The sequence below is a fragment of the Macadamia integrifolia genome, unplaced genomic scaffold (genome assembly GCF_013358625.1).
Source record: "Macadamia integrifolia cultivar HAES 741 unplaced genomic scaffold, SCU_Mint_v3 scaffold2593, whole genome shotgun sequence".
Lineage (NCBI taxonomy): Eukaryota > Viridiplantae > Streptophyta > Magnoliopsida > Proteales > Proteaceae > Macadamia > Macadamia integrifolia.
In genome coordinates, this window is record NW_024868819.1 from 26148 (window position 1) to 53858 (window position 27711).

Here is a 27711-nt window from a genome sequence, read left to right on the forward strand (position 1 = left end):
GAACGGCAACATCTAAGCCCAAATTGTGAATTAAGAAATAAAAACAACTTAAATTAATTTATATGTTGTAAATCCACTCTAAGTAAAGATGAAGCTAATTTGACTTACCAGGATTTTTAACTGATTTAGTATGTCTAATTGGTTCAATAGCTACAGATTTCTAATCAGTCTAACCCGTCCAAAACCAAACTATACCGTTTAATAAATAGCTTCACTTTTCAATTGGTGTTTCTCTCTAAACTTTACACACCCAGTAAGATATTCACAGAAGGGTAAGACAATTTAGAAGAGACGATGGAAATAAACCGAAGGCTGGCCGCCCCCTCTATTTATAGAGGAAGTACCCTTCAAACATACCTATCTAAATCATATGTGTGAATTATGCTGTGGAGATCTAATCTCTTGATATTATTCCAGATTTAAGGCTATGATCACACCCTTTCGTTCAACCATCTCTTGAAAGGACACTTGTCAACATACATATGGACAAATATAAGAGACAAGTTCATACATAGAGACATGTGCATGCCACACCTTCCCATACATAGGGACATCACAAGACATGTTCATACACAAATTTCACATCAATCTGAGATTTGAACAATGCATTTTGCCACTATTTGTTGATTATTAATCAACTATTTCTCGGATAACTGTCCAGGGAAAAAGGAAAATAGAAATCTGACACACCTACTAAGTCCAAGTCCTGCTCTTTTCTTTACTACAGCATGATGTAGTTATGCACACACTGAATTGTAGAATTATTCACCAGTTGGCTTAAAAGCAAGTTGATAAATAGAACCGAGTTCAGGACAAAGGTTTTGCTCAGCACAACCTTTTACAGTTAGAAGTTGCACTCCTATGGTTTTGACAAGTTCATACCTCTTCTCGAACACAAGTTGTTCCCTTGTCCTTGGAATCATATCATGAAACTGACTTTGTATTGCATTTTTGCTGATTGTAAACTTTACAGTGGATTCCTGTTCACATCCTTGTATATCATATACCGGGACCGAGTTTTCCCAAGTGCTGCATACCTGAAAAAATAAGCAGAATGTATTATGGTTTGCTACTCAACTATTCCATATAGAGATTTTACGGATGGTAAGATACTGCAACTTACCACTGTGGAACAAATGGTGCCATCCAAATTACATCACCCGTTTGTACAGGGTACCTATTATCAACAGAAATCGAAAACTGTTAGAAAATATGGAAGCAACGACAATTTTGAAAAGAAAATTAGAAGAGCCAATTTCCAAATCTAAAGTAATGTTTCCCTCAGCACATAAATCTCTCCATGAATGCAATTAGGAATCAAGAATAACTAGAGAACTTTTAGTAAGTGGCACGGTATAAAACAGATATATGGACACATTAAAAAAATTAAAAGGAAATGCATAAAATTTAGCACACATCCCTACATCTACAAGAAACTTTAATAAGGACAAGTACAATTGTTACAATCAATTTTGATTATCACTTTATTTTATCAGTTTAACACATCTTTAAATGTGCAAGGTGCCAGGGTTAAGAGAAGTCTACATATGTGATATTCCACCCCCACGCTGAGGGATACTTCAGCAGAAAGGGGCCTTACTTGATGTGCACATTGGTGAATCTTCTCTTGCCTCCTTTTTACATAAAAATCCACCACCCAATTGGGCATGGATCTGACGTGGACAGGGTGACTGTCCACTCCCTAGCTTGATTGGTTGGATATTTCAGTGTATTAGACCTTTCAGATGTGTCCATCTAGCATCAGAAAAGCCTGTCCAAATGGAAATATGTACATTGGACATCTTTGTTTTCCAGAAACAGCCTCTACACAAAGCGGGGGTAAGGTTGTGTACATTATGACCCTCACCAGATCCCACAGTGGCGGGACCTCGTGTACTGGGTACGCACTATGCCCAAACACCTTTGCTTGTCATCATAAAGATGGCCATTCCCCCAGTGCTTCCAAAATTCAAGTTTATCTTTTTTATTCTTAGGACTGCATTTTGGGTGCAAAATCTTCATTCATGATACAGTTAACAGTGCCTTAATTAACAAGACAAACTTTATATCATTCATCAAGAAGTAACTAGTGTGATGATAAGGAAACTACCATCAAATCTATCATTAGAAGTAAATAAAGGCAGTGAACTTCCTAATCTGAGATTAGGAAATACCAACTGTACCAATTGGAATGCAATATTGCTTCCCATTTCATAATTGTACCCTCTCAATCAGTATCCAGAAATGACTCCATCTTGGTGAATCAAGTAATCTACTGACCAGAAGGGAACTGGGAACTAGAAGAAGATGATGAAAAGCATGCAAACTTTTTCAATGGAAAAAAGGGACAATACAAGCACTAAAGGAGACAGTCTTGACAATTTTCTCAATGATGCACATAAGTTTTTTCCATCGGGCTCTATCATTGGCTGATATAAGTATCATTGTAGAAGGATAATGTGAGGGATCAGTTTTTTCCATCAGGCTCCATTATTGCAGGTATAACCGTATAAGTATTAATTGTATACGGATAACCTGAGGGGTCCATTTCTTCCACCCTCCCAGGTAGGGGATAAACCAGTTAGATGCTTTGACTGTAACATGCCACAGGTATATGAACAAGATTATCACAACTAGTGTCATCTCTCAGATAACAATCTTACCAGGAATCACCCAAGCGATAGATGCCTTGTCCCTCTAAAAGCAACAAGCCATGTTGATTATAATGGACCTCCTGCACAGAATAAGAAAGCAAACTCATAGTATTTATTTAGTTCACCTTTCCTGGCCAAAATAAATAGAACGTTCAGAAAGCATTTCATCTAGCCAGAAAGAAAAGCATACCTTCACATAAAGATACTCTCCAGGTTGGAAATCCATGATCTGGACACAAACACAGAATTTCAGGGGCATTAAAGAAAAAGGAGTTGTGGGGAAGAAGTTCCGATGAGGCATAATCTCCAATTTATCTGGTCAAAGCAGGTCTACAGTTTATTTTCTTTTCTTTTGTCTGTGGGTCATTGAGTAAAGAGGTCTTAAGGTTTATCACTTTATTGAGCATATAATGGAAACTTGCAAACAAGATATTGGTCTCTCTCAAACTCCATGAAAACTACAGATTTGTGAGGATACTGTTGCTATTGTCATTGTTCTCCTCGTTCTTTTTCAAATCTCCCTCTACTCACAATGGTTCCAGGATATCTATCTACATATTTTAAGACCCTCAAGTAGAGCTCCTACTTCTGCTTCATTTAATTCCATTATTCACATTGAACTCAAATGACCTCTAGAATAATACCATTGTTGCCGGTAAAAACTTTTCCAATCCCAAACAGGATTCCAAAATCACCCACAACAAAAGACGTCTGCCGGCTCCACCATCTGTGACACTTCTGGAAAGCTCGCCTTTTGCACCACCATCAACCGCCTTTGGCTGGAGCGAAATCTCTGTAGATGGACATCTGAATCCCATTCTTTTGACAAGATTTGGAATGCTATCAACTTTGATATTAGCTCTAAGCTGCCCTCCCTCCGCCCCCGTATGGTTAGAGATATCCCAATGAACAGGCTTAATGTTGTCTCCTGGGGCCTCCCCTCCACCATTTTGTCCCCCTTACCCCCCCTCTTTAGTGATGGCTTGATTCATTGAGGCTATGTCCCCCCCCCCTTTCATGGGTTTGTTCCCACCTTCTTTGTTGGCTTTTGCCTCCTGCCCCCCCCCCTCTTTCTCCTCCCCTTGAATATTCTTTTCCTGTCTCGTAATTTAATATTTTATTAAAGTTTTAATTCAGGCCAACCACTTTCTAGAGCTCTATATGATTTAGAATCATAGCTTTTTGTCAACATTCCTTGTGTTGTAAGTGTTTAAGTTAGGTCAACCAAATGATGGCCTAAATGTTACAGGTTGAAGAATTTGATTTGAAGATAGCTAAGCATGATTTTACAAAATACAGAAATATCAAATTTCTAAGGAAAAAATCATGTTAGGTATAAGGTGGCTCACATGGATATTAAAGTCATAAGGAGCTGATGTAGGCAGTAGTTTCCTGAGCTCAAACACCTGAGGCAGGCAATGTCAAGAGCAAACAATAGCATATCATACCAAACAAACAAGGCATAAATTATTTTAATGGATAAGCAAGGAAAAAAATATAAAAAGGAAAGAATATTAAAAATGATTCTAAAAATGAAACTTAAATAAAATATCAGGGTTGAAGTTGTTGAGTTAGCAGAATATGAAATTATTACTGGATTTAGGAAAGAAAATACAAAAAGGGTGTTTCAAAACTCGTAAGGAAATATCTACAAAGGAAATCCATACTCCAAAAAATATATTTATTTTGTAGAAAATTTCTTTCCACTCCATAAAAGAGTTGACCTTCTGTGTTGCTCAACTGGGCTTCCAATCTAGGTGTAATTGGCAAAGTTCGCAATCCATGTTTTGGCACCATACCATGGTAAGTTGCTTCACAATGAAGGCTAGCACGGTCCTCCTAGTCAATGGGGTTTCACATATGTATTGGGACTGTCAATCAAATAAAGGAGCCAGCAATCACAGGAAAAGAATAACTTATCCTGCAGATAACCTTACCACCAAGTTGATCAACTGTATCTGGGTTGTCATCTCTACTTGTCTCACCCTTCCCTTCCCCCCTCCCACCCACCCCCCACCCCCCACCCCCACCCCCCACCCCCAAAAAAATGAAATTAAATAAATAAAAGCAGCAATTAAAATGACTGACAGAAAATTGGCCAATGCAAGAAAGTGATTTCATTTTCTTGCTAATAAAGCATGTGGAAAGTGAACATTTCTTGTAAGTACATTTTCTCAGATCCTCAGATCAACCTTGTGCTGACAGAATGAAGTCTAAAATCATAGGAGGAATCATACCTCGCCTGGAGTCTCCAGAAGTGGCTGCATGTCCGTTGATCCAACAACAGGCTCGGGGATAAAACTTTCCAGATTAGCATACCTAGGTGTATAAGAAACTTTTGTGTCACTCCATATTAATAAAAACAATAGTAAAACAGCAATACAGAAAAGTGATGAAATGAAAACCTCTGACAAAAAAGGCACAAAAAGTTAACAAGTCCAAGGAAATACATAAGAAAAGTAAGATACAATAAACTTACGAGTGAGGCTTGGGGAGAATGTCCGTCCTGCCAAAGTTGGTAGGCACAGCAGCCAAATCTGACAAAAGTAACAGCTTATCTAACACCAAATTTTCTGCACAGGTAGGTCCTGCCATCCCTTCTCATGTTTTAAGTATGAGACGAAACTAACTTTGCCACAAGGCAAAGCAAACTAGCAGAGCATGGGAAATCAGTGGGAAAAGTTATGTTTTGAAAAAACTAGGACAGAAGAAAATAGAAGGGAAAAATGTCAGGACAACTTGAGACATTTTGGATCAGATGGAGCACAAAATTTGACAAGTGGCCAATCCAGGGTACCTATCTATCAAAGGTTCAGATTGACCATATGAGCCCTCAGTGAGGCTCAAATCATGCTGTCCATCCTACTAAGTCTGGAAGAAAGTCATCCTAAAGACCTTTTTTATAAACATATTACATCAACTTCGTTAAAACTCCAGCTAAGCATACAAAACAACAAGGCCTACTTGTTTGTGCATTGGGACCTTGACACAGCTCTGTTTGGCAATTGGATCGAATGTTGTCATTTTTGGCAACTAGAAGGTGATGTGTGGCTAAATTTATTGGAGTGGTTCAACAGTTGATGGATCAATTATTTGAGTCTAAGGTTAAATTGAAATCATCTTGGTTCAATTGTTAATTTAAATGAATCGATGGGTTCAACTGAATTGGGTAAATAACATGGTGATGTCAGCCCAATTAATATATAAATTGTTTGCTGCCCAAGCCCAATTAGTATGTCAATTGTTTGTTGCAAAAGATGTCATTATATACATTCTAGAAAGTGAAGCAAAGCTGGTTGTAATGATACAATGGGGAAGCAATACAATGGGGATTTTGCATGTGCTGCCCAGGTAAGAAGAGAAGAAGCAGTGTTGCTGCCCATGTGGAGTCCGAGTGCTTGGTTTTGAATTACGGTTACATGTGATAATGAAAAGAACAAGAATTTGACAGCAAATAGAACTTTCAATGTCATGTGTTGCCATACTATTGGTTCAGCTACTGTTAATAGAATAAGAAAAAAGGAAGTTAAGTTCTAATAGAAATCAAAGTTTCAGACATGAAGAAATTGCTATCTGAATTGGACAGCGGCACTTAGAGGAGGAATAGAATCGTCACAGGTGTTAAAAATTTGGAGTTCTTGGTTTACTTAATAGCAACTTAGGACTCTTCGGTGCGTGAACAGTGGATTGGTTGTTGCCAATTAGAAGAGATTATTTCAGATTATATGCTTTCAGCAAGAGTCCAAGAGAAGTATGCTTATATTTGCACATGAACAACAGATAGTCCAGAATACATGGAGTTTGCTTTCAAAGAGGTTCGGTTATTGCTCCCACATGCAATATAAACCTGCAGAGCCGTAAGACTCTCTACGGCAATCAATTGGGAGAGAAATAGCGCAAGAGGATAGTTTCCGTGCCTTTCTTTCATAAGCATTCAATGGAGATCTGAGTATGAACAAGAATAAAAGAAGGGTTACTGTTTTGCTGCTATGTTGATGGTTTGAGCATGTTCAAGTCTTCTTCTATATGTCAAGTAAGCAATCATCAACGGGATTACATATGCTGAGGTAATCCGTATCTGAAATCCCTATTTCTGCATTCTAGAGTTTGTTAATTGTTGAGAAACTCTAGATCAACGATGTATTGGGTTGGGATTTTATTTTCTTGATTTAAAATTGTGAACCTAGCAAGTTGGGGCTTATCTAGGGTGTGGGGTTGTTGCCCTTGTCTAAGTTGCATCTCAGATTGAAGCAGAGATAGGTGTTCCTGGACCGTTGTAGCAATTGAAAAAGTTGAATATTAGGGAAATTATATGGATATTCCTCCGTGGATTTAGGCACTCTGGCTGAACCACATATATCTAGTATTATTGTTTCACATTTACTTTTCTACATATATTTGAAGTGCGTGTTATGCAGAGTGGTGGGACACTATCTGGTAGACCCAACCACATTGTGGTGTGAGGTGGACGTGTCGTTTGCATGATTGGTAATTACGGGATTGCCCCGGCCAATCTAGAACTTGGAAGTTTTGTTGTTGGGTTGCAAATAAGGAAATTTGATTCACCCCCCCCCTCTTAGTGTCAACCTGGGAACATCAAGCTCAAATGAAGTTTTCAAAGTAAACCAGAAAATTGAGAGATGATGTAGAGAACAAACACTAATTTCATTGGGAAGCCAAGTACAAAGATAACAATGATCAAATAGGACCATTTAATTCATGGGTCTTTGGAGGACTCACCCAATGTGGGACTCTCTCACCACCAAAAGACCTCTTAAGTCTCTAACTCAAAATGGGGCTCGTACACCTAGTACAAAGTATACAAATATAAAAACGCTATCTTCTTTCAAATATATTGTCATAAAGTTCTGTTATTTTTTCAAATGTCACAAGGCATCTCTACCATGTGGACAGATGATATATCCATTCTGACTGTTGGATAGAGAGGATATGGTCTAGATTACCCATATGTCAAATTTCAGAGTCGAATTTAATCAAATACCGTAATTTGTATTCTCACACATCCCATGTATGTCCATGTATGTGTACCAGTACTCTAGACATTACTGTGCACTCTCCCAATTCTAATGGGAACAGACGGTTTAGCTTAAAGAAAACGTAAAAATCAATGGCTCATATTTATCTTTTGATTTTCAGAAACTACCCTATATATATATATATATATATAACAGAGAAGGAGAGAGAAAGCCATTGAATGTTGGAAGGGCCCCTTGGGAGGGAGAGGCATGGGGAAGGAGCCTTAGGACAGATATGTTAAAAGGGGTGATGTGATGGGAATAAATGCTAGGGGAGAGAAGTTGGAGAGGTGTTGGGGGAGAATGAGGTCATCAAATGAAAGAGATGGAGAGAGGGAAGGAGAGATGAACAGTTAATGCTCATGATATCATGATTACATCATAAACAAAAATGAATAGTTAATGCTCATGATGTCATGACAACATAAACTAAATAAATAATAAAATCTGATTGTTGAAAGGCATCATTCTTCCAAGTTGACAGAAAACTAGTCATCAAGTTTTAGCAATCAATCTCATACCTAACACCTTCCCGATCATATTGGACATTGAATGAAGAAGATTTTATTCTGCAGTTGATGGTTGGATGATGGTAACCTTATTGCAAAATCTAATCTGATACAGGCAGATGGTTTCTTCAAGATTGCACTAGTTGCAATTAAGGGAATTAACATCACTACGCGTCCATTATCAAAAACACTACAAACTCTGATTTGGCGGTGCATGTATGTTGCCCACAATGTGCATAACACTACCATGGAAAATCTTATAATTAAGTCACAATTCGCCTAGGCGACTAGGCGTCCAGGCGGTTTGCCTAGGGCCTAGGCAACAGTCGCCTTATTGCACTGCATGCCGCCTTGTGTTTTGGCACTTATTTATGCCAAATATCATTTAAGTAAATGATTTTTATCATTTACTTAAGATATTATTCATAAATAAGCAAATACCTCCTATTTGAATCCAATAAAAATAGTTTAAAAATCAAATTCCAAAATGATAAAAAGTCAACCCCCCAGTCCAAGAAGAAAAACTGGATTTTGGTTATAGGGGCGATTTTCAACTTTTAAATGCTGGAGTTTTTCTCAATTATGAAAATTTTATAAATTCTATCATGTTAAAACATTGCTAAAAACCAAAAATCCGATAAAATAATTTTTTGTTTTGATATCCATAAAATTATTTTCATTCAGGCGATTTTAACAGCATTCGCGCACTTAAAAATAAGTTTGACCGGAGCATAACTTTGTCATTATAACTCAGATTTAAGTAATCTTAGACTTGTTGGAAAGCTGGTTTTATATTATAACTGATACAAAAAGTCTCATATAAAAATAATATCATTTGACCAATCAAACTTATTATAGAACCAGAGCATTTCTCGAAATTTTGATTTTTTATAACTTAATATGACTTAATGTTAATTTTTTATGATTTAATATGGCTAAATGTTGATTTTTAATGACTTAATGTTGCTTAATCTTGATTTTTTATGATACAAGGTATATATAGCTTACTAAATAGTGTTAGAAAATAGGAAAAATAAAAAATAACAATTGGTCGCCTTGTTCGCCTCAAGGCGTGCGCATTCTCGCCTAAGCGCTTAGACAACCCTCCACAGCCTTGGTTCGCCTTGGCACCGTGACAACTATGCAATTCATTGTATTCTTCCTTATGCAACCAGCAAACATGAAAATGCCCTTTGTTGGAGATGGAAATTATGCCAGCCTTGTAGCTCCTAAAAGTTAGGCCTTGGATCCATAGAAGGCGTGCAGGATGATGCATGCTCTGACTTAGGAGAACTTAGAGACCTAACAATTAAGGGAGAGAAGGCTTATCCTTGCCAAAAATAAGGTCTCATTCTGTTGCACTTCCGATGCGAAACCTGCTTCAAGTCTCCCTAGCCTGTTGTGTTCGAAAATTGATGGCATCCAACCCAAAAGCCCAAGCTTCATAGTGAAGTGGCCCTTCTCAGTGTCATAGGCCCAGCAGCCGCACACTACCTAACCGACGTGGGACTAAACCCCCCATTCTTGGCCATGGGGCTGCAATTGCTGCATCAACCTTCCACATCCAGATATTCAAAAAATATTGGGGGTTTGCTCCAATCAAATGGAGTGGCAAATCAATCGTTGGCCATGTTCTCCATAGTCAAGTTTGCTTCTTGTCTTTGGATCTATTTTGAAACTTACTACAAGAATCAAGAACCGAAACTTGCTTTGGTACCATATTGATGCATCCCAACTTGAGTTTTCTAAATTAAAAAGAGAATCCAAATACAAAGATAACAAAGAGTCAAAGAGGACCACTTAGCTCACGAGTCTCTTAGGGACTCACTCACCTAAGTTTGAGCCTTTCTCACCACCAAAAGACCATCAACGCAAAATGGGACTCACAATGGTACACCCAAAGTACCATGTGCACAAATCAAAAATTTTATCTTATTTCAAACCAATATATATATATATTGAGAGAGAGAGAGAGAAAGAGAGGAAGAGGGAGAGAGACGCTAGCACCCATTGAATTCAACCAAATGCAGTATAGGTAGAGCGCATCAAACGTTTCATAAACATTTTCTTTATTGCATGAATTTTGGCAATAGAAGTAGAGCATGCACCGCAGCCAAAGCGCCTTTGATTGAGGTGCAATAAACTAGAACGGTTGCATTAAGCATCTCAATGCTGAAGATTTGATCCTCCGACCGGAAAGTGCATTGGTTTTTGTTAGAACAAACACCAAGAAACACGAAGAAAAACATTGCACAAGTTCATGCAAGACATAGTCATTTTATGTTATTCACACACTGATGTGTTGTGCTACATGCACGGGCGAAGGTGAAGATGATTCACTATAAGTTCACGCAAGACATAGTTATTTTATGTTATTCACACACTGATGTGTTGTGCTACATGCACGGGCGAAGGTGAAGATGATTCACTATATGACGGAAGAAAGATTACAATGGAGATCTCTCGCGAACACCTAAACTCACGGTAAGAACTCTCGCCCAAGAACCCTAACTCAAAAATCCCCAAATCTCACTTACTTACACAATAAGACAATAGTACAAATATATACTCTTTCAAATCGGGTCAATCCATCAGGTCACATTCAGTCAGGTCATACCGTACCATCATAGACCTCAGGAAAAAAAAAAAAAAAAAATTCAGGTCGCCAACAACATATGTCGGAGCAGGTCAATCTTCAAAACAAGTCAAGAATTCGAGACACAATAATTTCTTAGGGCGTTGTAAAATTTCTTCTTTTCCTTCTACCTTCAGCCGACTCTGCCTCAAGCTCATAGCATTCAAAGAATGAAATGAAAACAAAGCAGTAGTCATCCGAGAAGCTATGGGAATGAGAAGACGATGAAGCTGGTCAATCAATGCCAGACAAAACATATCTTATGATCGCTTCTAAGCAACGTTTAATATCATATCAATAAAGTGGCAGCCTCATCAGCAAAACGGATGATGGAGATATTCAAATCAGACGCAGTTGCAATCTATTAATTAAATAGGCTAAGGAAAGGTGGCGCTTTCACCAAGTATAACACACATAGATAGCTAAGCACTAATGCAATGCAACTTTAGCCTCACTCCACTTGCCTATATGTACTACCAGTAATGGACCCACTAAAGTTCGTACACCAGTTTTTTTCCGAACCTATGACTACAACAGTAGGTTCCATATTCGATAGTACACTAGTTCGGTTAGTTGATGCAAAAAAATCTAAGTGTTGTTTTTAGTCATTGATGGTGATTTATGCAGGGAGAATCCAACACCAGTAGAAGTAAACCCTGCCTAAATGGCTGATCCAGTTCATCGACAAGAGAACACTTTAGGGCAACCTTCCCCATCAACTTGACATTCCTTTAATGGAGTGAGCATGTTGTCTAGGAGAGGGGATGACTCACCCCGCCAGCCATCAACGTCAATGCCGAAGACCTTCCATGCTTTTTTTCCCCAAATCTACCCAAGGATAAGGAAGGCTGTCTAGGTGTTTGCCACCATGGAGAGATGTCGAAGATTGGAGAGAGAGGGGGAAAGATGAGCATTTAACACTCATGATATTGTGACTACATAAATTGAAATAAATAATAAAATATGTTTTAGTCTTGCATCATTAATAGTGTTGTACATAAATTGGGTTTTATTATTTATTTTAGTTTATGATGTACTCATGGCATCATGGGCATTAAATGCTCATCTCTTTCTCCCTCTCTCCAAGCCATGGCATCATGAGCAATAAATGTTCATCTCTTGGTCCCTCAAACCGTCTCATTCCCAACACCCTCTCTTCCAATGTCTCTTTCCCCCTTGGTATTTATCACCCATCACATCACTCTCTCCCAAGGCACCCTTCCAATGTCTTCACTCCCACTGGATCTCAATGGCTCTCTCTCTCTCTCCTCCTCTATATATATATATATATATATGTATGTACGTATTTCGGTATGAAAAAGATAGTTTTGATGTGTTTTGCAGTGATAAAACCCCATTTGAGTTAGAGATATTCTATTGGTGCGTGAGTCCCCACACTAGAGTGAGTAAGTTCCCAAAAGACCAAGAGTTATCTTGTATTTGGATTCTCCATTATTATAAACAAAAATTAGTCTATGTTCTCATCCACTTTTTCTCAACTCTCTAGTTTATTTTGAGCTACATAAATGCATCAGATCTAACAGACTAACATCTCCTTTGTTGGCAAAGATGAAACATGACCTATGACTCATTATCCATGTACTTTTTTTTTCTTTTTTTCATAAATATTACCCATTTACTTGTGTTGCATTGGGAATCGCCCTTGTGATGCAGATTCTTCACCAAACTAGGCTTGTTTTATTAGGAATAAGCCTAGGGTTGGGTTGTCTATGTGTTGGGCCTTCGGTCCATGTGGTTTGGAGCGTATTGTGCCACTTTTTTTGGTCTAAAAGAGGGGCTCTAAGATTGAGTACGGGATTACTAGTTAGTTTCTTATTTTCATTAGTTTCCCTTTTAGTTGGGTTTTGATGGGGTTAATTAGTTTTTAATTTTAGTACCTAGTTAGTTTCTAATTTTCAGTCATAAGTTAGTTTCTATTTCCAGTTTTAGTAACTAAAAGACTTTCTATTTTGCAAGTTTCTATTTTCAGTTTTAGTAACTAGGTGAGTTTCTAATTTTTAGTTTCCTATTTCAGTTTTTGGAAACTAAAGTTAGTTTCTATTTTATGTAACCCCCCATCATTATTACAAATAAAGGAGAGCTCTCATTAGTAGAGCCATGAATTTTATGAACAAAAAAGATGCTGCTGTGTTTTCTCCTCTGGAGGTTTCTTTGTATTTGATCAAAGAAGACGGGTTTGGTGTTTGATCCAAGCAACTCCTTGCAGTGTGAAGTCCAGGAGGGTTCTTACAAGTGTTTCTTCTTCTCAAGTTTTAAGCACCTAATATTGTTCAGAATACCATGTATTTACATTCTAATTTTCTGCCCAGAATTTCTGCAAAACAGAGCATCCGCCCCTGCTGGAAGGACCTGACTTGGTTATCTGATTGGGCCATTTCTTTGGTCGAAGGTTGCTCCCTATACCAGTGAGGATCGATCCAAATATTGGCTGATTCTGCTCAGCCATTGATGAGAGATATTAGAAATCTCCAAATTTTTGTCTTTTAGTGGCTTGAAGTTTCTATTTTCTGGATTCTGATTCTGGTTCTGCTGATCTGAATAGTATTTTCTGGACTGCTGAATAATGTGTTCTGATTATTGAAGACTGTTAGTGCTTCAACAGTTTCTGATTTAAATCTAAAACTGCTACTGGGTTGATTTATTCACAGTGTTACTGTCCTGACAGATCGATACTATTTCTGTGATTTGGGGTGACTGATTGTGACCTATTTTCTGTCCTAATTCTGTTGTTAATTGATTCTGCTTACTGGTATAATTTCGGCTAGTCGATATTCCAGAATTCTGGGTTTGTTACTTCTGTTTTTCAAATTTTGTTTACTGGTTAATTCTGGAATACTGCTGCTGTCCCCTATTGGGTGAATTTTGGTTGTTCTCTTATTTATAATTTCCTGTAGTTTGGGTATGGTTTGGTTGTCAAATCTAGTCTTACATTAAGTGGTATCAAAGCATGGCTGAGAACAACCCTCCCACGTTAGCTTCTATTATGGAAATGATACAGAATATGAGAGCTGAACTGAAGGCTGAACAGCAAGCTCTAAGTGAAAAGGTGTTGGCTATGGAGACTCAACAACAACCTACACATGGTACTCATGTACCACCTGAAGTGGAAGCCCCTATGAACTCAGTTGCTCAGTTGGCTAACAGGAGACCTAACCTTAATCTGAGAGGCCCACAGAGGATTCCTGTAGTGCAACCCACTGTTGAAGAATATATGAGAGGTTACTTTGACAATGAACGACCTACATATCATAGACACTCAAGAGATTCACAGAAGGTCAAGTTTGACCTCAAAGAGTATGATAGTAGGTATGACCCTCAAATGTTTTATGATTGGATAGCTGCATTGGATAACTACTTTGACTACTATGACCTATCTGAGGAACGAAAAATTAAACTAGCACGTGGTAAGCTAGTTGAGGCTACTCATGATTGGTGGAGAACCTATGAGCGTGAACTGGAAGACCGTGGTAGAGAACCTACTAGTTGGGAGGAGATGAAGCTTGAGCTATCTGACAAATACTTGCCACGCAACTTCAAAGCTCGCATACAAGACCAGCTGAATTCTCTTCGTCAAGGGACTCTGTTGCAGAGTACATGAACAGTTTTGATGCACTTTATTCTCGTACAGGTATAAGGGAGAATGAAAGACAACTGTTATCTCGGTTTCAACTGGGATTGCGAGTTGAAATCAAAAGGGGGATTGGAATTGTAGATGTGTACTCAGTGAGGGATTGCTTTGACAAGGCCCTACGAGCAGAGAAGCTTATAGCACAGTCAGGTAGAAGGTTTGGTTTTCAAGCTGAGGAGGTCAAGAAAAATTTTTCAACCACTAAACCTAGTAGCTCAGCACCCCCAAAGTCCACTTTTCCTCCACGGGCTGATCACAAAGGAAAAGCACACATGATAGGTAGTAATAAGGTACAGTGCTTCCATTGCCAAGAAGTTGGACATTTTGCTAAGTCTTGCCCACATAAGCAGAGGGTTAATGCAGTAGTTGAGGTTGAAGACTCCAATGAGGAGGGTGAGTCAACTCTTTACCCCTATCCTTTGGATGATGATGATGATCGTGGATATGACTATGACCAGGAAGATACTAATGATGATGGCACTTATGGCATTCATGTGATTAATAATGTCTTGGTGGCTGGAACCATGGAAGAAGACTCCACTGAAGGATTCTACATTGAAGAGAGCATAATAGACAAGACTAAAGCCGTGGAAGATGAGATAGTGATTGAGAGAACTCCACAACAAATCTTTGAGATTCATGATGAGAAGGAAGAGTTTGTTCCAATCCTTGATGAGAAGGTTACCAACATTGACGACCCTATGCACACGACATTCACAGTTAATATTGATTCAGAGGTTGAGCATATAGAGTTTGTTATGCCATCATGGTTCTTTGAAGAGAAAGCTCCACGCCTTGAAGACTACCTTCCAAAAGTCTACAGGCAACCTGAATTCTGTTCGGAAACGGTTACATTTTTTCAAGATAGGGAGTTGATGCAGATTTTTCACCAAACTAAGCTTGTTTTATTAGGAATAAGCCTAGGGTTGGGTTGTATATGTGTTGGGTCTTCAATCCATGTGTTTTTGAGCGTATTGGGCCACTTTTTGTCTTTTAGTGGGTTGAAGTTTCTATTTTCTGGATTCTGGTTCTGCTGATCTGAATAATATTTTCTGGACTGCCGAATAATGTGTTCTGATTATTGAAGACTGTTAGTGCTTCAACAGTTTTTGATTTAAATCTAAAACTGCTACTGGGTTGATTTATTCAGAGTGTTACTGTCCTGACAGATCGATATTATTTCTGTGATTTGGGGTGGCTGATTGTGACCTATTTTCTGTCCTAATTCTGTCGTTAATTGATTCTGCTTACTGGTATAATTTCTGCTAGTCGATATTCCAGAATTCTGGGTTTGTTACTTCTGGTTTTCAAATTCTGTTTACTGGTTAATTCTGGAATACTGCTGCTGTCCCCTATTGGGTGAATTTTGGTTGTTCTCTGGTTTACAATTTCCTGCAGTTTGGGTCCAGTTTGGTTGTCAAATCCAGTCCTACATTACCTTGCACAGTAGCATCACCTTTTTTTAGGAATTTGAATATGGATTATGACTTTATAAGCTGGTATCCAGCTTGAACAATAAGCTTTTCCAGAAATTCCAGGCAGATAACTAGATTCTGGCCAAAAGGATAAGAGGGACAATATGGGAGTACAAATTGGGCTGTGATAAAGAAAAGGAGTCACCTTGCCTGGAGGAATCCCAGTATAATAGCTAACCAATCTCAACAAGGCAGGTAGGAGGTATTTATAGCCCCATGGCATACTGACATGTACAAAGTGACAAGAATATATGTTGTAGCTCCAACCAGCATGAGTTTATTGAAACCACAGAACCTACATCTGAAGTCTCACGGTAAATCGGATTATTGGACGAGGAAAAAAATTGAAAAGCATGCAACTAAAAGTCCCCAATGAATGAACTACAGTTTTCATGCCTTGTACGACCAAGCTCAAACATCATACTGCCATGTAAATGAGGAGGCAACTATCATGGCATGCTTACACAAGTTGTTAAATAAGACAAAAGTTCCATATGGTCCAGGTGTCTACCAGTGAGTGGCTAAAAGACATTCAAATGATGTGACCAACCCCTTTCGCAACCATATCAGAGAAAAAACAAAATTCAGAAAGTGCATGATACAAGTGACAACTGCATCTATGGGAATTGGGATGAATAATAACTTTTTGCCCACACAGCAAGAGTAACTGATGTGTCACAATTCAGTAATGATGAAACTACATTCAGAATAATAAAAATAAATAGAAGCTATATTTATAGGTATAACAAGAAACAAAAACCTTCGCTCAAATACCACCAGGGTGGCTGATGTGTCACACATAAGAGAATGTTCAAACCCAGCAGGAAGATATGCGTATGAATCCACCTACATTTAAACATATAACATCAGTTATCTTTGGAGTTTTATTCTGAAAAATAAGAGAACATCTCAGAAGTGTTTAAATTGACAATTAAATGCATAAAAAACTATTAACAGAAACGTACTAAGTTTTTAAGGTAAATGTTGTCCTGGGGGTGAAACAAGGCTGGGTTTCTTAAAACCCCAACCCAATCTTAAGTCCACAAAACTCAACCCAAGCCCAACCCAACCCAACCTAACCCTGCCACGTTCACGCTCAGGCCCAACCCTACAGGCTCAAGGCTGGGCCGGGTTGACCTAGCTGGTCCTGTATTTTTTTTTTCCCTACAAAGGGTCACAAATGTTAAGCCTATACTTAACAAAGGGGGGGGGGAGATGTTAAGACTATGGCCAGCCCTTTTCTACCCCTAATCCATAAATTTGCAGCAAGCAAGGTTGTCAATTTGGTTATAAGATAGACCTTTTAATTGTCTGCAATCACCACATCTCCTAGAAATTGGACAGGCCAAATTTTGGCCCAATTCTTAATGATTGTCACTGTATCTAAAGTTCATATCAATATACAACAAGAGACACAAAGACAGCCTATATAAAGAAAATGGGGGAAATAGTTTGGCCATTTGGTCATCTTAGTTAATAGGCAAGAAAATGTGGCTTGTGCAACACATGATGTGGGTTGAATCATACAGATTACAGACAGCTTGTTAAACGCTTGTGTAACACATAATGTAAGCCTAGGGGAAGGGGAACACTATTACTAAACACAATATATAGATCAAGGTTAAAATCGGGCCAGGCTGGGCCGGGTTAGACAGGGTTCGGGCTCAGGCACGTCAGGCCATCAAGTCCGAGCTTACACCCCTAGCATCTACTATAGAATCTACAGAAGGTCCACCTTGTTGCGCCACATAGAAGGTTAACAGTATGGCGTTGTTGGATATAAAGGAATGGTTTGGACAGGCCACATGTAGATTTTTTACTCAAATTCAATCAAATATCTTCCCATACACTGGCACTCCCCCACCCCCAATATTTTCAGCTATCTATTTCCTTCCAATATGCTTAATTTTTCCATTGAGTTTTCAAGGCTATGTTTTGTCACTTGGCCAAATCTAATTGAGTTGAAACTTGACATGTGAGCAGGGGACATTGGGGTCTACCTGTCCACAAAATTTCAAACCCACCTAACTTGATAGATTCATGTTGTCAAGGAAACACCTTCCAAATTATAAACACTGTTGAGATGACTGTAGTTAGTTCTATTTTTTACCTTGCTTAAGTCTTATATTTACCGTAGTAACTCTTGTGATAGGGACGCTTAGTCAGCATTACCCTACTTTCCTTATTTGATTTATTGTAATCTTCTTATAAATAAGAAAGACCTTTGTCATTACTGACAAGTCGAATCATTCCCTAATCTCTGATTCTCAACTTGGTATCAGAGCCAAAAACCCTAAAAACTTTTTCTTTGTTTTTGGTTTTCTTCTCCGCCCTTGGGGGCCCTCGCCTCCTAGTCTAGCATGGTAGACTAAACCCTGTTCCATGCAAACCTAACCCCTAATCCACCGCGCCTTCTCACCGCGTCTGCTTCCTCCTCCGTCGCAACGTCGCTGCATCGCCTCCAAGCGCTTCACCTCTACATGCACCACGTTGTCATTGTCTCTCTCACTGCCACTGCATGTCGCTGCCTCTTTTACTTATGCGCTCTACTGCATATCGCTGCCAGCATCTGCACCTATAGCTGCCCCTGCTTGCTGCTGCCTCTATTGCCTGCACTTTCTACTACCTATATTTGTGCCTGCCTGCACTTGTCGTTGCCTGCACCTGTTGTCATTAGTGCCTACTGCCAATGCCCCTTGTGCCTGCCTGCACAACCTTGCTGGTTCCTCTTCGCCGCGACCCTTATGGTTGTCGTGCCTATCCGCAAGTGCCATCATCACCTGTGTTGCTACCGTGCATCTTTCCCACATGTTCCTCTCTCTGAGCCATGACTACAGTTAGTGATGACGCCAAGGATGTTGTTACTTCCTCTGAGGCCTCTAATAGTTGTTGTTCAGGCAATCAGTGCAGTTTTCATCCTGGACCCATCAAACTTACTGGTTAAAACTACCTCATGTGGTCTCATACCTGCCTCCTTATTATCTGTGGGAATAACTTCTCTGGTTTTCTCATTGGAGCACTCCTCAACCGACTGATCCTGCCACCACTAACACCTAGTTAGTCAATGATGCCATTGTCATGTCCTTTCTGATCATCTCTATGGAGCCTGCTATCAGCCCAAGTTTTGTCCTATTTAACTCTGCTAAGGATCTTTGGGATGCACTAAGGCAAACCTACTGTCAGGGGGAAACTATGCTCAAGTCTATAAGATTCTCCATACCGTTTGTTCCACCACTCAGAAAGGGATGTCTCTCTCAGCTTATTATTCCACCATATGTAGCCTATGGCAACAACTGGATTTCTATCACCCAATCCCTATGGCATGTCCTACTGATGCTGGTACACTTCAGAAGAAGAGTGATAGGAATGGGTGTATGACTTTTTGACAGGTCTTAATCGTGAATATGATCACATCAGGGTACAGACCCTAGGTCACGAGACTTTTCCGACTCTTCTCCAAGCATATAACTTGGTTCTATTTGAGGATCATTGTCACTCTGTTATGTTACCCTCTACAATTCCAATTCGGTCTACACTATTGGCTACTCCAACTATTGAAACCCCGTTTAAGGGTTCTACCCCTCCCCGGTAAACTGTTTAGTGTGATTATTGTGGTCACCCTCACCATACCAGGGAAACATGTTGGAAGCTTTATAGTGTCCCAAGGGTGGGCGTAATAGAAAAACCGGAAAACAAGGCCCCCAGGCCCATCTGTCTGAGTCTGTTGACAGTGCCTCTACTATTGCACCGTTCTCTCCGGATCAAATGTCTACCCTCAAGCAACTAATGACACAATTAGACACTTCTCATACTCCTCCTGTGTCCAACCTCACTCAAATAGGTAGTTTTCCTATTTCTTCCTCTCATTCTCCCTTATGGTTACTTGATTCAGGTGCTACCGATCACATGACAAGTAGCTTTGAGGTCTTCCATACTTATAACTTATCCTCCTTATTCTAGTCAGGTAAGGTACGTGTGGCTAACGGTTCCTTGTCCCCCTTTTTGTAAAGGTTCTGTTTCCTGTACCCCTACAATTTCCCTTCCATATGTGTTGCATGTCCCAAAATTATATGCTAACCATGTTTCCATCTATCGTTTAACTAAGGACTTGAATTGTTTTGTTCACCTTTTTTTCAACCCATTGCCTTTTTCAGGATCTAGTGATGGGTGCAACGATTAGGTATGGTTAAGTCTGTGAAGGGCTCTACTACTTGGATTCTCCACTGGTTGTGCCTCCGTTCTGACAGCTCTCTCTCTCTCTCTCTCTCTCTCTCAACTCCACTAGTCGTACGTCGCCTAGGAAATCCTTCTTTTCATATTTTACGTTGCATCTTTCCTACTTTAGTCAAACTTTGAGGTTTGGAACAACTTAAGTGTGATGTATGTGAGTTTGCTAAACATATATCCACCTCTTACTTTCCTATGGAAAATAAAAGTGATATTCCTATTCTATGATTCATTCAGGTTTGTGGGTCCTTCTCGAACAATTGATAGGAATGGATTTCGTTGGTTTATTACTTTTATTGATAAATGTACTCATCTGACATGGGTATATATGTTGTATAAAAATTCTAATGCCTTCTCTTGTTTTAAATCTTTCCATGCCATGCTTCATACCCAATTTGATGCCACTGTACTAGTCCTTCATAGTGACAATGGCATTGAGTATATAGATGAGGAGTTTTAGAAATACCTTGATTCTCAGGCATTCTCTCCGAAACATCTTGTGTTAGGACACCTAAACAAAATGGGATCCCGAAGCACAAATATCGTCATCTCCTTGACGTTGCTCGAGCTCTAATGTTTGATATTGGTGATCCTAAATATCTCTGGAGCAATGTCGTTCTTACTGTTGCCCACCTTACTGACCAGGTGCCCTCTAATGAACTTAACTTTAAGCCCGCTATTTCTTTTCTCCTTGATCTTACAATTGTTTCTAGTCTTCCTCCTTGGGTATTTAGGTTTGTCTATATTGCCATAATTCCTCTCCTTCAAGGTCTAAGCTATAAAGTGTGCCTTCCTTAGTTATTCGACTTCTCAAAATGGGTATAAGTGTTCACCCTCCTACTCACCGCTTGTATGTCATCATGGATGTCAAATTTTATGAGTCTCAGGTGTATTTCATATCACCTCTTCAGGGGGAGACTCTTGAGGAAGAGACTCCTTTCGTTATTGATACGTCTCCTATGAAGGGTATGCCTCTTGTTCAGGGGGAGCCACCAAATCAACCTATAAGAGGTGTGATCACTTACATTCGGAGGTCTAAGGAGCAAGACACCACTGGTAACCAGTGATACCCTTCTGAAGCACCTCCATCGGATCCGCCAGAATCAGGTAATACTTCTCCCATACTTAAAATTGTACATATTACTTCTTTAGAGCCTCCCATACTTGATATTATACCTATTGCTCCTACAGTGGACAATTTTCCTATCACTGTTAGAAAGGGAGTTCGTTCTTATACCAAGCATCCCATCTCCCATTTTGTTTCCTATGCATCACTATCTCCCTCCTATAGGGCCTTTGTTTCTTCGTTGTCTTTTGTGTCTATTCCACAGTGTTGGAAGGAAGCCATAAATAATCCGAAGTGGAAGGCTGTAATGGTTGAGGAAATGCTGGCATTAGATAAAATGGTACTTGGGAACTTGTTCTTCCGCCTCAGGGAAAGAAATTAGTTGGGGTGCAAGTGGGTGTTTACAGTCAAATAGAATGCTAATGGGACAGTTGAGCGGTACAAGGCACGCTTGGTGGCTAAGGGCTTTAACCAAACCTATGGAATCGATTACTAGGAAACCTTTGCCCCAGTTGCAAAGATGAACTCTATCAGGGCATTGTTATCTGTTACTGCAAATATGGGATGGAATCTTCAACAACTGGATGTCAAGAATGCGTTCTTGAATGGAGATCTTGGAAAGGAAATTTATATGGATGTTCCTCCTGGCTTTGCCACTCCTTCCAGTGTTGGAAGTGTCTGCAAGTTGAAGAAGTCATGGTACGGCCTCAAGCTGTCTCCTAGGGCAAGGTTTGGCCGGTTCATGAAAGCTATGATAAGCATTGGATATAAACAAAGTCAAGCTGATCACATCCCGTTCACAAAAGCGAAAAGTAACCAGGTGACCGCTCTAATTGTCTATGTTTACGATATTTTGATTATTGGTAATAATGATGAGGAGATATCTAACCTTAAGGCCTTACTAGTAGGAGATTTTGAGACTAATGACCTAAAACCCCTTCGTTATTTCCTTAGGATTAAAGTGGCTAGATCTAACAGAGGAATCTTCTTTTCCCGAAGGAAGTATGTTTTGGATCTTCTTAATAAGACAGGCATGCTTGGGTGCAAGCTTGCAGATGCTCCTATGGAAGTTAATCATCAACTGAGCAATGCAGTGGGTGACTCTGTTGATAAAGAGCAATACTAGAGACTTGTTAGTCTTCTGATCTACCTATCCCACACTAGGCCCAATATTGCTTATGTTATGGGTATTGTTAGTCGTTTTCTTCATGATCCCAGGACATCTCACCTTGATGTTGTGTATCAAATCCTACGTACTTGAAATCCGCTCCTAGAAAGGGTATTTTGTATTCTAATTAGGGGCACTTGAACATTAAGACTTTATTGATATTAAGTGGGTTGGATCTATTGATGATCGACGATCTACCTTTGGGTATTGTACTTTCCTTGGAGGGAACCTTGTTATTTGGCGAAGCAAGAAACAATCCATGGTATCTCGGTCTAGTGCTAAAGTCGAATATTGCGCAATGGCCCAAGGAATTTGTAAGTTGGACTGGGCCTAAGAGCCTACTCTACTCTCTGAGTTAATGTTGAAGGTCCTATGCGTCTGTATTGTAATAACAAGGCAGCCACCGCCCACAATCTTGTTCAGCATCATAGGACCAAGCATATTGAGATTGATAAACACTTCATCAAAGAGAAACTTGACCAAGGGACTGTCTGCATTCCCTTTGTTAGTACTGCAAATCAGTTAGTTGATATGTTTACCAAGATTGTTTCATTGTAATGCATTTCATCCTCTTGTCTCCAAGTTGGGCATATACGATATATTTGCACCAACTTGAGGGGGAGTGTTGAGATGGCCATAGTTTTATTTTTTACCTGGTTAAGTCTTATTATTACTGTAGTAAGTCTTGTAGATAGGGACGCTTAGTCAGCATTACCCTTCTTATTTGATTTATCGTAATCTTCTTATAAATAAAAAAAACCTCTATCATTAGTGACAAGTCAAATCATTCCCTAAGCTCTGATCTCAACTAATACAAATACCTGAGATTAGATGAAGAAATGCGAAACATTTTTCCAAGTCAACTATAAGAAAAATTGCTGCAACATGTAATTGTTACATTTGAAAGATCCCCGGATTCAGGGAAGCTGTAAAAACTGAGTCATGTAGTAAATATGCCTGCTATCTCTCCTCTGGACATTAAGATCATCATCAAAAGATATGATTCTTTTATTCTTTTATTCTTTTATTCTTTTATCTCATAACTATATTTGACACACAGGATAACAGGTAAGACTCCATAAGAAAGATTTTCACAAGGAAATCTTACCACCAGCCTGTGGCTCATCCCTGACATATTTGTGAATGTCACCATACCCTGAACCACGAATATGAACCTGAATCATTCACAATATCAACTATCAAAGTAGGCTAAAGAGTAAAAGAAAGATATATGAATGTTATGATGCGAAAATGAGGTTAAGAGTATAAGAAAGATATGACAGCTTATGATCTGAAAATAGAATAAGTTAACCATCTAAAATATTGATCCAAAATAAAGCTGGCAAAGCAATGGCATTCTGTGAATATGAATCGTGGAAAGTGTCATTACCTCTCAACATCTTTTGGAGGTAGTCCTGACTTTGAATTTGCTGCATGGTCAACAGTATAAGTCTAAATCATACAGAAGGGGAAGGAACAATTTCTTTCTGTATAGCTAAGAGAATGATGAAACATTCATTATTTTCAACTGTCATATACAGAACTGCCTTAAAGATGGCATCACCAAGAAGAATTTACATTAACCACAATTAGAGATACATGAAATAGAGCTATAAATGCTCAAAAACAGAAGATGTTTAAGATTTTCTGGAGGCATTTTGCCTTCATTCAGAGTCTCTCAGTTTCTCAGGCCGACAAAACAAAAGGAAACCATGTGTCACCCACATGACTGCAACACTGTACCAAGAGGACTTCAAAAGGGAAAAAAAGATGCAATTGCTCTAATATTCAATCTTTAATAGTCATTATGGATGGCCACAGATATACACTGAACAGTCTAGTAAGGTGTGAATGAAAAGTGCTTTATTAGAAGTTAGGATGACAAGTTTCCTAGCATTTTTCCCTTGAAAGACCTAAAAACATCCGGTGTTGCGTCCTGCCACTATACACCACCTTCATGTCACTGAACCTTAATGAAGAAGCGTGAAAGAGGAAGAAAACAACCTTTTTGAAAATAGATAATTATTAAAAATAAAGAAAATTGCAATGAAGGGGATGTAAACAGAAAGAAGCAGTTTATTTCATGAGGAGCTAAGGGCAATTAAAAAGGGACAAGATATATAAAGTAGAAAATAGTGATATGCAGCCTAAATCTTATCAGCTTATGCAGAAAGTCAGCACTTAATGATTTCTAAATTCTAATCACATGATTTGGTTGATATTTACAATTATGATACCATATAAGTGAAGAGACATACTACAAATTCATTTTTTGGAATGAAAGGCAATCAAGTCCCATGCAAAACATACAGAATATATATACTGTACAGAAAGTTTTAATTAGATGCATTTATTTGATGACTCTTCAGGATAACCATATACTGAGCATCCGTCCAATAGATCTAATAACACAGAAGCACATATATTACAGAAATAACTATCAGGGATAGTGATACAAGACCTTGCATCTTTGCTAAGTACATTACATATTGTGACCCCATCGCTGGGGTGATCAGATATGCTCCTAGCGTATTAGTCCTGCCAAAGCCATGATGACATAAGATAACGTTGGAAATGTGTCCATAAACTCCATAGATAAATTGTTTATATTGATTAATTAGCATATTTAATGGGAAGATGTTTGTCCTTAGGCATTAACCTAAAAGTGTTCACAAATCACAACTAGGGACAGAATTGGGCATTTTGTTCACATGTTGTCACACTATGCGATCTTCGGGATGGTCATTCCGAGAGATCAAGACACGTGTAAATATATAACAACAACAACAACAACTCAGTCTTAACCCAACTAAATGGGGTCAGCTAAAGTGTGTAAATATACAAATATGTGTATATTGAACTGGATCTCATGAGAATCTTAAATGGAACACTACCAATTGTATAATGAATAAGATTCTCATTAGTAGATGTTAACTGGTCCCTAAACCTGAGAGGTCCTTATCGCTACAGTTAGCCATTATGGGTTTTGATGTGCCAAAGGTTGATGCCTCTCGGGCTATATATCAATGCTTTGGATTAATTGTGTTCATCTATAAACAATAGAGACGCTCAACATAGAATCCACTTTCCGTACAAGGTGAACGGTTGATTATGATTGGACAAAATTCTAGGCCTAGTGGCTTGCTTTGTAAATAGTTTCCAACATAATCTAAAATATTAGATCAATTATTTTTTAAATGATGTAAAATATACGGTATCCAATCGATGGTTCAAATTCTCTAATGTAAGAGGCTCCTATGGACTAGGGTGATGACAGTAATAATTTCCATGTTTGTATGTCCGTCAAGTGATTTTGCTAATTGGAGGGGCTTGATCATATTTAATCTACTTCTATTGGGGGCATGTGTTATATCCATTTTTGTGTCCTTGAATGCAAATATCTATAAGGGCAAAAGATCGCTGCCAAGCCACGTGGCCCTTGTTGCCCAACACCAACGTGGGGCAAATGAGAGTGAGCACAGGGGAATCAACAAGCGTGGGATTTTTCCATTTCACGGGGGGCGAGGCGATCATTTTGCACACTCCTGTGTCCAGGGGCAGGCTGCACGCAGCCTGGCAGGGATCTTTTTTCCTATCTATAAGTAGGAATTTGAGATATTGTTAATAAAGGATATTTAGGTGGAATACCCAATGGGATCCCACCTTTTACCAATCAAAGCACAATATGGATTTTAGCAACAAAATTAGTTGTAAAAATAGATGTAGAGAAGTGAGAAGGGTAGCATATGCATACACAAACTCTCCACCCATCTACGATCTGGGACTTCTCCCTCCCAAAATTGCAGGCAACTTCTCTCCTCTCTTTTTGGCTCTTTCTTCTAGGTTCGTGGACCCTAGTGATATGGAAAAGATATTCTTTTTCATTATTTTGTGCAAGGAATTGCTTCAAGGGAAGCTGTGTCCCTACCACTGCTAGGTTGGAGAAGAGCTTTCCCTATTAAGTGTTGCACTTGTGACACTACAAGTAACTCTACCCTCTCCATGTGATGGATTAATGAATACCATAACCGCGCATGAGACTGATCATATAATTCATCAAAGGAACATACAAAAAAAGGCATAATCAAGCAACAATAAATCCATAAATAACTTGTCTTCCATCCAGGATAAGCATATAAAATCAAAATAAATCCCCTTATAAAAGGAATTACCAGTCAGGTAGGGGGCTGAAGACATGACTTTCAGGAGTAATAACAGCATGATCACTCTTATACACGCTACGAGTAAAACCCGGTAAGTCTGACCAGCAACAAAGCAAATCAAGCATACGCTCAGTCAAAAAACAACGAAACCACATCCATGAATGTTAAAAAGATTCAGCAGATTCTTATGAACATAAATGTCAGCTCAAAGTTCGGAAGCATTGGAAAGAGGAACTGACCTTGAAGGTGTTCGGGGGAAAGTGTAGGATTGGTAACTTTCCAATAGAGAGGTTGCGAGCTTGAATCGGCGTATGCAGGTGGGGCAGAACAGAACCCTTCTTCGCCAAGAACGCATTTTAGCATGCCTGGAAGAGTATTACAGTGAAGAAATTCATAAAATGTCCCAATTCCAAAGTAACGATTATTCCAAAAGACAGAAAGAAGAAGTTACCTAATGGAAGGAACAGAGCGTAAAGAACATAGATTGAAACGATCAAGGATTTATGCATTATGCTATGTTTAAGCTCTTCGTCCTCTTTTTTCTGTGAACCTTGGCCCTTCCGTTTAAATTGGTGCGTTGGGAATCTGTGTGATTTTTTTTTTTCTTTTTCTTTATATATAAACGATAATCTGTGTGGAACTCACACTATTAAGTGGACAGCGGACAAGGCACTGGAAAATGAGCTATTAAAGGTTTTAAGTACGGGACGTGGAGTTGCTTTTGCCGAGCTTACTCGACGCGGACGTGGAATGACGAATGATGGGGACCTCTGCCATGCAGTAGGTTCACCGGCCGCCCAATGCCACGGAGCACCCCTCATTAGAATGGGCTCCACTTCAAGGGCCTGACGGATCGGTGATGGCAAATCTCGCTCTCAATTCGTTGATTTTGGGTGGAAGTGATTTTTTTAGGAAAATTTTCTTGTATTATTTCTAAATTTATTCTTTATTTTCTGCAATCTTCAAGATTTGAAAAAATATCTTATATGTCCTTTATTCTCATAACCAAAAATTTAATATTGCTATTGTTAGAAGAAAATCGTGGTGATATAAGAGTTTACTATTACCTAAATGACCAAACTTCCTTCATGTATGGGTAACTTACTATTATACCTTTTTAGTTTTAGAG

General features: G+C 39.0%; 1 protein-coding gene across 1 annotated transcript; it reads right to left on the reverse strand.

Moving 5' to 3' along the window:
• Positions 1–468: 468 nt before the first annotated feature.
• LOC122066798 ((S)-ureidoglycine aminohydrolase) lies at positions 469–27201 on the reverse strand. Its single transcript, XM_042630634.1, has 13 exons — positions 27034–27201; positions 26822–26947; positions 26592–26679; positions 24881–24957; positions 23810–23849; positions 23528–23594; positions 16719–16804; positions 4892–4973; positions 4004–4060; positions 2845–2883; positions 2664–2734; positions 1124–1177; positions 469–1037 (listed from the first exon to the last, which is right to left on the reverse strand). The coding sequence occupies exons 1-13, from the start codon at positions 27089–27091 to the stop codon at positions 968–970; spliced, it is 915 nt and encodes a 304-aa protein (XP_042486568.1). The 5' UTR covers positions 27092–27201; the 3' UTR covers positions 469–967.
• Between the last annotated feature and the right edge of the window lie 510 nt (positions 27202–27711).